The sequence below is a fragment of the Theropithecus gelada genome, chromosome 5, assembly GCF_003255815.1.
Source record: "Theropithecus gelada isolate Dixy chromosome 5, Tgel_1.0, whole genome shotgun sequence".
Taxonomy (NCBI): domain Eukaryota; kingdom Metazoa; phylum Chordata; class Mammalia; order Primates; family Cercopithecidae; genus Theropithecus; species Theropithecus gelada.
The window spans coordinates 55134636-55148121 of NC_037672.1; the positions used below are offsets into that span (position 1 = coordinate 55134636).

Here is a 13486-nt window from a genome sequence, read left to right on the forward strand (position 1 = left end):
TATTCACGATAGCAAAGACTTGGAACCAACCCAAATGTCCAACTGGATAAAGAAAATGTGGCACATATACACTATGGAATACTATGCAGCTATAAAAAAGGATGAGTTAATGTCCTTTGCAGGGACATGGATGAAGCTGGAAACCATCATTCTCAGGAAAGTATCACAAGAACAGAAAACCAAACACCACATGTTCTCACTCATGGGTGGGAACTGAACAATAAGAACACTTGGATACAGGGCGGAGAACCTCACACACCAGGGCCTTTCAGGGGGTGGGGAGCTGGGGAAGGGATAGCATTAGGAGAAACACCTAATGTAAAATGACGAGTTGATAGCTGCAGCAAACCAACATGACACATGTACACCTATGTAACAAACCTGCACATTGTGCACATGTCCCCTAGAACTTAAAGTATATATATAAAAGAAGAATAAACTGGTCTGCCATGGGAAACACAGAATCTAATAAAGATCAACTATGGCAATAGGGTATGAAGAAGTTAAGATGAGTCTGCACCAAAAGAAAAAAAAATCCTAAAAATTTATGTTTTGGGAAAGAATATTAATTTAAAGCGTACTTCCAAACCCCATTACCCTTTTCAGCCTCAGAAATATAACCTCCAGCTCTTTTCAGAAAAAACACTATGTAGTCCTTTAATGACCAGTAGTTCAAATTATCTAATCACTGACACAGAACATCTCTGATGAAGAAATGTTTTGTTTGAAATAGCTAGAAATTGACTGCCTAAGAAAGGAAACAGGATTTTAGCAAAATGACATATAACAGTGGCATGCTATAAAGGTACGATCTGTAATTTATGAATTGTGAATGAACCAAAGTCTAGCTTAGCTATCTAAAACTAAGGTTTAGGAAAAAGGGGTGTATATGTATGTGCCATTTGTGCTGCTCACTGAATTATTATATTGGAAGCCCATACTATATTGTATGACATCCTACCTATTACTTAGTTTTGATGTAGATATTGGTAATAAATTGATGAAGCCTTATTGAATTTCTTCCTTTTGCCTGAAATATGTTCAGTTACATTTTATTGGAATCTAAAAACTTCAAAAATTGGGTAGTGTTTCATAAACTACAATCCAATTCCACATTTTAAAAATTAGCACAATGAGGAATAAAGAGGTTTTAAAATTTACATAAAGTCATATAACAGCATCATAAGGAATAGAATACATGTCTTCCAATTTGTAGTTCAATGCAATTTTCACCACCGAACAGTGGTGAAAAAAAGGAAATTTTTTTCCTTTCTTAAGGAAATTTGAATTCTATTAACTTCAGAGCATACAAATGTGCTTTTAAGATAATTCTCTGAAGCAAAGAACAGAAAATGAAAATAGTATAGGGTAATATAATTTCTTAGTGCAGAACTAAAAAGAAAAAATCATTCTAGATTTTACCAGGTTTGCTATTATTTATTTTGCTTTTGAAGAATTATTTTAAACTAACATTACAAATAAAATATTGCTTCACCTTTCAAGTTGGTGATAGTAAAAAAGAATGATAATATCCAGAATAGGTAAGAATATGAAGAAACAGGCATGATCATAGGAAGAAAAAACTGGCACAAACTTTTGGAAGGGTAATTTGACAATATGTATCAAATGTCTTAAACGGTGTCTGCCTTTGACTAGGCTATTTTACTTGGAGAAAGTTATCTGCAATGAGTTAGCTACAGGGATGTTCATTAAAGCATCTGTCCCCAATCTTTTTGGCACCAGGAACCGGTTTTGTGGAAGAAAATTTTTCCACAGATAGGTAGGAGTGGACGGTTTTGGGATGAAACTGTTCCACTTCAGATCATCAGGCATTAGATTCTCATAAGGAACATGTAACGCAGTTCACAACAGGGCTCATGCTCCTATGAGAATCTAACGTTGACGCTGATCTGACAGGAGGTGGAGCTCAGGTGGCAATGCTAGCTCCTTGCTCACTTCCTGCTATGACCAGGCCATGGACCAATGCTGACTTGTGGAGCCCTGCTTTAGAGCATTACTTTCAACAGCAAATTAGAAACATTTAAAATGTCAATAATTGGAACTGACTAAAGAAATTATAGTACACAGTAAAGTCACATAATAAAGTATTTTATAACACTAACAATAATATAGAAGTTGTAAAATGTTTAAGATAGTTTACATGAGAAAAGAACCGTTCATTTTGATTTTATGTTTATAAAAATATATTTAAAGTCAGGTTGAAAGAAAAATATACCAACTAGAAGAACAGACACATAAAAATATCCTTCCACATGATACAAGACACAGACTTGTTCCTTTCTGTCTTTGGATACTGTAAATGTGAGGATATGATGTCTGGAGCTAATGGAGTCCTCTTTTAACTATAAAGTCAATTATTACTAAAATTCTGAGAATGATGGAGCAGCAAGATGAAATGCACTTGATAACACTCTTGAACTTTGGAACTAATCTTGAACTTTCCATGTCTGATCTTCTCAACATATGGAATAATAAATTTCTTAATATTAAAAAATAATCTCCCACAATACCAAATACAGCCAGTTAACTTTAAGGATTATGAATATACTTTTAAAGTATATAGTTAGGACACTCTAAATTCATCTAAGTTATTTTTTAAATGAAATAATGAAAATAGCTAAATGTTTATTTTAATATCAACCAAAAGATATTTCATCCCAGTGTAAATGAATATGAGATTTCAGTTTCATCTACAGGTAACTTTAGATGGATACCTATAGCAATTTTTAAAAGTACTTTGCCCAAGAGTTCCCTGTGAGAGCAGGTTTAGATGTGTAGTGACCTGAGAATCAACTTACCCTCAGTTTTCTTTGGGTCATGGCCGTTTCTAGGGCAATTTCTCTTAATGGATCCCTGGTGATGTCAAGCATGGATGCTTTGATTGTGTCTCCCGGATATAGGCTCAACCGAGACTGCCTAAGGGCCATTTTGGCTTGCAGCTGCATCAGTTCTTCTTCTTGCCGTTTTAGCATGATCTCTTGATTAATTAAGTTGCCTTCAAAGGGTGTTTCATATTGTCTGCTATATAGAAAAGAGGAGACAGGTGAGGATTGGGAGGAAAACAATTGTTTTAAGGCTAATCAAGCAAACTTCATTTTAAGTAAGGTTGCAAGAGCTTAAACAAATTTTATTTTCCCATCTCAGAAGAATCTTTGCATTACATAGTATAGTATGAAGAAATATATAGGCCGGGTGTGGTGGCTCATGCCTGTAATCCCAGCACTTTGGGAGGTGAGGCGGTTGGATCACTTCAGTCCAGGAGTTTGAGACTAGCCTGGGCAACATGGTGAAACCCTGTCTCTACAAAAAATACAAAAAATTAGCTGGCCAAGGTGGCACACACCCGTAGTCCTGGCTACTCAGGAGGCTGAGGCGTAGAATTGATTGAGCCTGGGGGTGAGGGGGTTGAGACTGCAGTGAGCTGGGATGGTACTACTGCACTCCACCCTGGGTGACAGAAAAAAGGAGAGGAGAGGAGACTGAGAGGGGGAGGGGAAGGAGGAAAGAGAGGGGAAAGGGGGTATGGGGGAGGGGGAAGGGGGAAAGGGAAGGAAATATGTATTTGATCTTTGTCCCCAGTTCTTGACAAAGAGCTCCTAAAACCCTTGAAGTCTCTTGGGTGTTAGGAGCCTCTTGTTGTAGTAATGAAACTCTGATCACACTACCTATATCAAACAGAATTTGGACATTACTCCCTGCTCTCCCTATTCCCTTAGGTAGCTTTATCTTTCTTCAAGGCACCATCATTATATGGCAGTATTATTATTTACTTGCTTTTTCATAGTTATTGGCTATCTCTCATTTCCCTCAAGGGACCTTCTATGTTGTTCACAACTCTATCTCCAGTATCTAAAAGCACCTAGTACATGGCAGGTGCTTAATGACTACTTGTAAAGTCAATAACTGAATGTAATTTTATGGCTCACTCTCACTTAAGGGGAGGGTCAAAGATAATAATAAGACCTTGAATGCACACATTTACACTCAAATCTGTTATTTTCATAAAATATTACAGTCTTCTAGCTAAAATTATTTCACATCAGAGCTACTAAAAGGTAGCAAAAATAATTATCACTGTTATCTCTCCAAATATGATATCTAACCAAAACTTCTATAAAAACTGAAAAGTTTGAGACAAAAGTCAAAAACAAAAACAGCTCTGTTTGGAGTGGAAACAAAGGTTACCTCAACAAGCAGAGAGGCACAGAGGCAGTGGGAACGTACTATGTATAAACTTACTTCAAAAGCTAATATATAAAAAGGCTTAGAAATTCTCTTTGGAAACCACTTTGAATGCCCTTTTTGGTCACTGAAAGACACTTTTGATAGCTCAGAATAAAAAAATTACTCATTCTGCTGCATCTGACTCATAATTTCCTGTTAATCTCCCCCCACCCCACTATGATACAAATCAATAGCACTCTCTGGATCTGTTTTGCCATTTTATTCCAGCTAAAGGGAACGGGAACTTTTGTAAAGAAGCATGCAACATGTACAAATACAGCACTATTTATAGATTTTTACAAATGTGTGACCTAAAGAAGAAAACAGGACTCCTGACTACGTACCAGCATGTTAAGGATATTATCAGAGTGTATTCTGCAAGTGAACAGGAATTTGGACAGTATTTTAAGCTAATGTGTATTTAAGTGGGCAGAAAAAAGATGGAACTAGTAAAAAGAAATAGAGTTTAGCAACGTAACATTAGACAATACATACATACAGCTAACAATCTATTTCCTGAAACATTTTTCTTTCACCTAAACCTATATCTATCTCAGATGCTATGAACACCACATGGGCTTTTTCTCCCCATAAAGTATGAAAAAAAAATACAGTTTACCCCTTAAACATAGATTTGACAAATACGGTGGCCTTAATGTTTCCTTAAATAAAATATGGAAACAATCAAAATTAAGATTCTCTCATAACCTTGACACTTTTGAGGTTCCTTATCAAGAAAATTAACATAAGCCTCCCAAAATGATTTAATTTTGCTTCAATGAGTATGTTTTAAAATTTAAAAACCCAAACCAAATTGGCTATAAATCAATTGTTAACACATATCCCAATGCTTCTTCAGGTGTTATCTCTATTTCTATTGTTTATATTAAAAGCAAGAGTTTTCAATTGGCTAAAGTGGGCATAATAGTAACTATTCATAGGTTCCAAATTAGATGCATAGAGAAAAGTCACTTCTAAAACACATTCTCCCTCAATTCAACACTGAGCTTTGTGCAATTCAATATTGGTTTCTTATTGTTGTTATTCCCACATGCTTTTGCTTCATTAGAAAACCAGAGTAAACAGACAACCTACAAAATGGGAGAAGATATTTGCAAACTATGCATCTGACAAAGGTCTAATAGCCAGCATCTATAGGGAACTTAAATTTACAAAAGAAAAACAAACAACTCCATTAAAAAGTGGGCAAAGCACATGAAAAGACACCCTCAAAATACGTGCAGCCTACAAGCACTGAAAAAAGCTTCATATCACTGATCATTACAGAAATGCAAATCAGAACCACAATGAGATACCATCTCACACCAGTCAGAATGGCTATTACTAAAAAGTCAAAAAATAATATATGCTGGTGAGGTTGCAGAGAAAAGGGAACACTTACACAGTGTTGGGAGTGTAAATTAGTTCAACCATTGTGGAAAACGATATGGAGATACCTCAAAGCTAAAAGCAGAATGACCATCAGACTCAGCAATCCCATTACTGGGTATATACCCATAGGAATATAAATCATTCTACCATAAAGACACATACACACGAATGTTCACTGCAGCACTATTTACAACAGCAAAGACATGGAATCAACCTAAATGTTCTAAATGTTCATGAATGACAGATTGTATGAAGAAAATGTGGTACATATACACAATGGAATACTATCTAGCCATGAAAAAGAATGAGATCATGTCTTTTGTGGGAACATGGATAGAGCTGGAGGCTATTATCCTTAGCAAACTAATGCAGGAACAGAAAACCAAATACCACATGTTCTCACTTGTAAGTTGGAGCTAAATGACAAGAACTTCTGAACACAAAGAAGGAAACAATAGATACTGGGGTCTAATTGGGTGGGGAGAGTGGGAGGAGGGAGAGGAACAGAAAAGATAACTGTTGGGTACTGGGCTTAATACCTACTTGACAAAATGGTATGTACACAAACCCCCGTGACAAGTGTTTATATAACAAACCTTCACATGTACCCCCAAACCGAAAATAAATATTAAAAAATAAAAATAAAAAGAATACTGTGTAACATAAAGCATAGATCTTTGTCTCCTACCTCTTTGTCCAAAATTATCAAAATGGGGTCATCACAAGGGCACAGTAATATAAAATGCTATTATGCAAATATAGATTGCTTTACGTAAATGAATACTTACCAGAGTTTTCCTCAAAGAAAAAAAATTAGACTATTTTAAAAAGTACAAGAAACAAAAGAAACAACTTTAATTAAAAGTGGACCATTAGCCCAGGCGCAGTGGCTCCCACCTGTAATCCCAGCACTTTGGGAGGCTGAGGTGGGTGGATAACTTGAGGTCAGGAGTTCAAGACCAGCCTGGCCAAAATGGCGAAACCCCATCTCTACTAAAAATACAAAAGTTAGCTGGGCGTGGTGGCAGGCTCCTGCAATCCTAGCTACTTGGGAGGCTGAGGCAGGAGAATTGCTTGAACCTGGGAGGCAGAGGTTGCAGTGAACCGAGATAGCGCCACTACATTCCATCTGGGCAGCAAAGCGAGACTCCGTCTCAAAAAAATAAAAAAAAAGTGGACCATTAACTAAAGAATAATTTTAGTATAAAGTATTTAATTATGTAGACTCTGAACTGTGAATAGTCTGTTTTAATCACATGGCTAGGGTTACCTGACCTATTAATAGTTTACAAGTGTGAAACAGTGTCTGGCAGAATTAATTAGCTAAGGGGCAAGTTTCTGTTTATTTCCAAGTGATTCTTTTCTATTTGGTGGCACCTGAATTAAACAAACTGAAATTTAGAATTAGAAAGGATTCCCACATTTTAGAAGTAAATTCTGAAGCAACCTCTGGTTCTCTAATATATTACAAATTTGAAATTAATGCTTAGCATTAACTACATCTTTTGTTCATATAAGGGACCTGGGCATACATGACAAAGACACACATCACTGCTGACTTGACACCTTTCAGTTTAAACAACATAAATCAACACACAGCTATAATACCACCATCCTAAGCTGAGCACAAACATAATACTGACACTTTATAAGAAATTCACTAAGTACATCACTATGAAAATGAACTCTAAATAGCCTAAATCACGCTTTAAAAAAAATACCGCATAACCTCTTTTAAGCCAGGAAAGATACAGTGAATAATTAACTTTTTACATAATAGGTTACTTAGTGGTAACCTACTCACTATTCATTCAATAAATAAATACTCACTGAAAGCTTGCTGGCTGAGCCTATTCCAACTTTTCAAGACAGGTATTATTCTCTTAGAAATCAAGGTTTACTATCTTCTCACAGATTTTTAATCCCATGCCTTCAACTTCCTGTTATTTTATATTCATATTGATAATTTTAAAAATTAAGCACAACTATAAATAATTAGAGCAAATCATCATGATTTGAAAAGATTCCAATACTCTGTCTTTCATACAATTGATGAATTTCTGAGAACTTTTATAAAAACAAAGAGAGCTAAGGGAAAGGAAGAGAAAAGGAAAATACAAAAAATAAAGGGAGAAGGATAATAATAAAAAAAATTATACTTGATTCACGCCTGTAATCCCAGCACTTTGGGAGGCTGAGGCAGGTGGATTATTTGAGGTCAGGAGTTTGAGACCAGCCTCCCCAATATGGTGAAACCCCATCTCTACTAAAAATTCAAAAACTAGCCAGGCGCAGTGGCGCATACCTGTAATCCCAGCTACTTGGGAGACTAAGGCAGGAGAATTGCTTGAACCTGGGAGATGGAGGTTGCAGTGAGCCGAGATTGCGCCACTGCACTCCAGCTTATGTGACAAAGCAAGACTCCGTCTCAAAAAAAAAAAAAAATTTTATTTAATTCAAATAAAAAACAAACACTGGTCACTGGAAATGTATCATCACTACTTTTTCATGACATACCTTGGTCTCTGTGACTGGCTTTGACTTAAGGTTTCATCTACCTCTGGGAGACCACTGCTGGATTCAAACCTCTTTGAGGCTTCACTTCTTTTCACTAATTATGAATGAAAAAGAAATAATGGCAAAGGTGATACAAACATGAGAGTAATTTTATTTAAAACTCAAACACTTAGCAGACAGAGTTGTACAAATCAAATTCACAGAACAAAATTAATGACATAATGTTACTAAACTCTTTTGAGATAAATCATGTTACTTTTAAAGACAATGAATTATTATCTCTGTAATGAAAAGGACTACATCATTATTTGATGAAACTGCTATCTAGTTCTTATACTACTACTAAGCAACCAGCAGTTTTTTTTAAATTTTGCAATTTTAGACAGTATTATTCTTTCTGACAATTTATATTAATATTTCAACACTATTGAAAATAATAATAATCGTGGTTTCTTACAAACAGTTTGCTTGTTTCAGATGTCTCCTACCTTGTCTGAAATCTGATTCAGAGGAAATAACAGATGGACTTTCACTGGAGGTACTAAAGACATCACCATGGTAAGTTTTGTATCTTCGAACTGGTTCTAAAAGGATGAAAACACACAGATTAGAAAACAAACTCATTAGCTATTCCACATAAATCAAAATATTACTTTTAATCTTGTGGGACTAAAACATTTTATACATTGCTTTAAATTTACCAATTGCTGGAGTGTATTCAAATAATGGGTTCCAATTTTTGAGTTGGTTATGAGCATGGACTCTGGAGTCAGACTGCCTCAGTTTGAATCTCAGTTCCACCACTTTCTAGTGTGTGACCTTAGGAAAGTAATTTAACCTCCCCATGACTCTTCTTTTAATTCAGCCAGAAATGGGGTATAATAATAGTGCACGTCTCATAAGACTGTGAGAATTAACTGAATTAACATACGCAAAGCTTTTAGAGCGGATACTATGTAAGCATCATTATTACAGTTTTTGAATGTTTACTATGTGTAATTCTGTTAGATTCTATGAGGAATAGACACTCCAAAGACAAAACAATCTCAAAGAATTTGAAATGTGGAAGATAAATAACCCAATACTTAATTTGACACAGAATGCTTAGTTCCACCAGAATAAGATAAGCATTTGGAAGGGGTTACTGCGTAGGTTTGTGCAGAGTGTGCGCTGTACAAGGGGGCTGGGCCCAGGGGCAAGTGTGGACTAAAATCTAAATCCTACCATCTAAGTATTTCTGAAGCATCCCCTCTCCTTCAGCCCCACTGTTTATATCATTGAACACTATTCATGTCACTCCTGAACTACTACCTGTCTCCTAAATCCCCTTTCTGCAGTTTTGCTCCTTTGCATAATTCACATTACAGAAAGTAAACTTCCCAGAAATGAAAACCTGAGCTATTATATTTCTTAAAATCCTTGAAACTAGAGTCTTCAACATACAGTTTAAAAACTTCTTAGCTTGGTATTCAAAGCCTTTTATAAGCTGGTCCTCAACTAGATTTATTTTATTCTTTAGAGACAGGGTCTCACTTTGTTGCCTAGGCTGGAGTGCAGTGGTGCAATCTAGCAAGTACCTGGTACATAGCAAGCACAAAATTAATATTTTCTGAGAGAATAAATGTATATAAGTGGTACATAAAGGTCACTGGTGATCTTTAGGAGAACTATTTTCATTGCATGAATAGGTCAGAGGCCAAATCAGAGAGAGTTAAAGAATAACTAGATGGTAAGAATTTGAGAAAATGAGTACACAGTATTCTTTCAAGAATTTTTGAGGATTTGGGAAAGAAAAAAAGATTTAAAAAAATAGAGAGGTTTTTTTTTTTTTTTTTTTTTTTTTTTTCCACAGAGGAATGAATGTCTGTGCTTGATTTCAGGTGGTGGATAATAGGCCCGTTGAGTGGGAGAGACTGAAGTTGCAAATGGTAGTGGGAAAAACTGATAAAAAATGTGTTGAAGAAAACAGGAGATGGAAAAAAGAACACATGTGGGATGAGTAGACTGGCAAGGAGGAAAAATCTTTCCTTCTTAAAAGAAGTAACTAACAGACAAGGGAAAAGGTGAAAATACAGAGGCAATCCCAGGATATTCATGTCAGAAAGTTGCCTGGAAATAAAAAGTCAATCACCTCTTGGGAGCCTGTTTGGCTGAAGCTTGAGAAGATTAAAGAAATTCTGCTGTGAACAATGTTGATGAAAGTCAGCAAAACGTACATGAAAGCTTTCATGTAGCCATGAAGATGTAGGATAGGCTAGAATATCTAAGTTTTAGTGGAACCAATCAGAATTTTCTTGTGTCTTTTTTTTTTTTTTTTTTTTTTTTTGGACATTGAAGAAAAGAGACCTTGGGAAGTAGCTAAAACTGGGGAGTGACACGAAGTGCATGGCAGTAGAGAATCAAGGTTGGTGCGGAATTGTTTTTTGCTAGTCTGCAAACCTGAGGACAGTCTTCATTCACATGATGAAATTATTCCTTATGTTAGAAGGTGTTTAATAGACATTCTTAACAGAAAAAGAAGAAAAAATGAAATAGTTAAATGGTACCATAGAAACCAGGTTTGTGGAACCAGAATAGGGATGATGAACTGGAAATTGAGAGGTTATGCCCCAGAAAGGATAAGTCATGTTGAGACAAAGCTTTAAATAAATGCGAGAAGTATAGATGACTGGCCACAGACTCCATGGAGAGAAAGTTCTGCACTGCTTCTAGGATAACGTTTACTTGGAGAACTAGGAATAATATTGCATACTTGACTTTGTCTAGCTTTGGGTATGGTGAACAGAAATATCAATAATACAACAATTGAGTTTTAAAACTGAAAAATCAAGGTATTTACCAGTACTTTTTTTCCTAAATGATTGAATCCTATCACAGGAAAGTCTTATGGTAAACTAAACAATTTAAAATAATCCTCTGGCTTACTATGAATGTAATCTGAAAGGACTATAGAAGATGGAAAACAATAATTTTATTTAATACTAATTTAAATTGAATGAATATGGTACATTATATACAAGTTATATTTTTACTTAGGAAGAACTGCTATTTTCAAGGAACACCAAAGTACATTTGTTTTATTGTTACAGAATCCTCATGCTAAATTTTTAAGGAAATTTTCCAAAAAAACTTAACCAAACTGCAAACCTGGAATTGCAACACACAGGACAGTAAGACCAATAAGGCCATGGATAAGAACCAAATCTAAACAGGCAGTATGGTTTTAATATCTTACAGAGAAAAGTAGAAGTCACAATAAACCTATTCAATAAACTGAGTAAATAACTTTTAGTCAATTGGATGTTACGCCTTGTTACAATTTCACACCCCATATTAAGTAATAAATGAATTTATTGTTTCACAACTATTTTTGCAAAGTGGCTATAAAATCATAAATAAATTTTAATCTGAATTTCCATTCTTTGGTGATACTTTATAATTGTTCTCATATTGTTTCACATATCCATATTTCCTCACCCTTACTACTACCCTATGTTTTATTTTCTTTTATCTTCAGTGTACTCTGACACTACTAATACACTTTTTTCAATCTCTGGGTTCCTTCTGTAAAACAAATAAACGAAACTTTGACTAACCATTCTTAAAAACATAATAAATCATTTTCCCTTGATGAACTATTGGTCTGTAAATGTTTTCAGTAATATACCTTCGGGGAGGAGGTTATTACCTTATGATACTTTACTGTTTTATAATAATAGAGCACTGGTACTCCAAAACACAAACGGGATAACTCGCTTTGCCTATTAGGGGTAGAAAGACTTTTTTCTTTTTCTTCTAATACTGAGGTAGGGGTGGGTGTATCTATGTTAACTGAAGTAGTAAGAATCTTTTTTGTGAGCTTCTTATGTTCTGAAGTGTGTCTTGAAAAATTTCTGAATAATAAATTTAACGTTTTCAGGTGTTGTTATAAAATTACATATTCTTTACCAAGAGAATCTTGCAGTGGTATATATGGAGAGGCACATTTTCCATGTTTACAGGTCATCTGAGCAGAAACATTTCTTGGTTCTCTGAGATGACCTGCACATAAAGGTATCTAGTAGGCACTAACCAGATAAAAGTGGTTTTCTTCTTCTGTTCCGGTCTGCTGAAGAGAGGTAATATCTAATTATCAATGAGGTATGCTAACATTATTAACTATTTTTCTTTTTAGAGGATTCAGACACACAAACATGTTTTCTATTTTTGAGTGTATAATTCCAGCACTTTAGATTTGGTACAGATCCCAGGAATGTGGTATTAATCGGGTGATTTTCAAAAAATTGTGTATGTGGAAACTTCCAAACAGACACAAAAATAAAGAGTATGATGAATCTTCATGTACCCATTTCCCAGTACCAACAAAACCTGGCTGGTAGTTAAACTAGAAAGTATCAGGTTATTATGATTTTTTTAAACCAAAAGGATGCTTCTACATACTTACAGAATATTACAAAGTTTTCTTTTTCTTTTTTTTGACACGGAGTCTCGCTGTCACCCAGGCTGGAGTGCAGTGGCGCAAGCTCCGCCCCCCAGGTTCATGCCATTCTCCTGCCTCAGCCTCCCGAGTAGCTGGGACTACAGGCGCCCGCCAGCACGCCTGGCTACTTTTTTTTTTTTTTTTTTGTAATTTTAGTAGACATGGAGTTTCACCATGTTTGCCGGGATGGTCTTGATCTCCTGGCCTCATGATCCGCCCGCCTCGGCCTCCCAAAGTGCTGGGATTACAGGCGTAAGCCACCGCGCCTGGCCAGAATATTACAAAGTTTTCTGAATGCCAAAATTCTTGAATCATGTGCAATGGACCTATTAGAATAACCAATACATATTTTATAAAATGCACATGTAGCCACCTTCATTGCAATGTTATAACTGTAATGGCAAAATTTTAAGCTTTCACCATTACAGTTGTCAAACTGAATTTATTTGCCTTTTGTGGGGTTGAAATTAGTCTCAATATCTAATTTGTTGGTTTGCAAATTTCTTTTCTCAGCTAGTAAATATCTAAATGAAGCCTACAATGTAAAAATTAGTGTACTAGGGTCCATTCAGAATCATAATTATTCCTTATTTTACTAGACAATTTCCTTCTTTTTGACTTCCTATGAGTACTTAGTTTTGAGTTACAGAAAATGAAGTTTCAGCAAAAGATCACAGTGTTAGAAATATTAATGAGAAGAAAAGAGCAAATGGGAGGGTAAAATCAGCCTAGGTTTTATGTCACCAAATGTGATGTCCCCAAAAAAGAAGTACCAAATAGGGTGTGTGTAAATAAATGTACACAAACACATAAAACTTATATCAATATATTCTCTCCAAAACCATTTTGTAG

General features: G+C 35.4%; 1 protein-coding gene across 5 annotated transcripts in view; it reads right to left on the bottom strand.

Moving 5' to 3' along the window:
- Positions 1-13486, bottom strand: part of PTPN13 (protein tyrosine phosphatase, non-receptor type 13) — a 223063-nt gene that overhangs the window by 99757 nt on the left and 109820 nt on the right. For all 5 annotated transcript variants that reach the window (XM_025385716.1, XM_025385719.1, XM_025385718.1 and 2 more), the window contains exons 8-10: positions 8643-8738; positions 8155-8248; positions 2820-3042 (exon numbers count right to left, since the gene is read on the bottom strand). In XM_025385716.1, coding sequence (XP_025241501.1) covers positions 2820-3042; positions 8155-8248; positions 8643-8738 — 413 coding nt within the window. The remainder of the gene's footprint in view (positions 1-2819; positions 3043-8154; positions 8249-8642; positions 8739-13486) is intronic.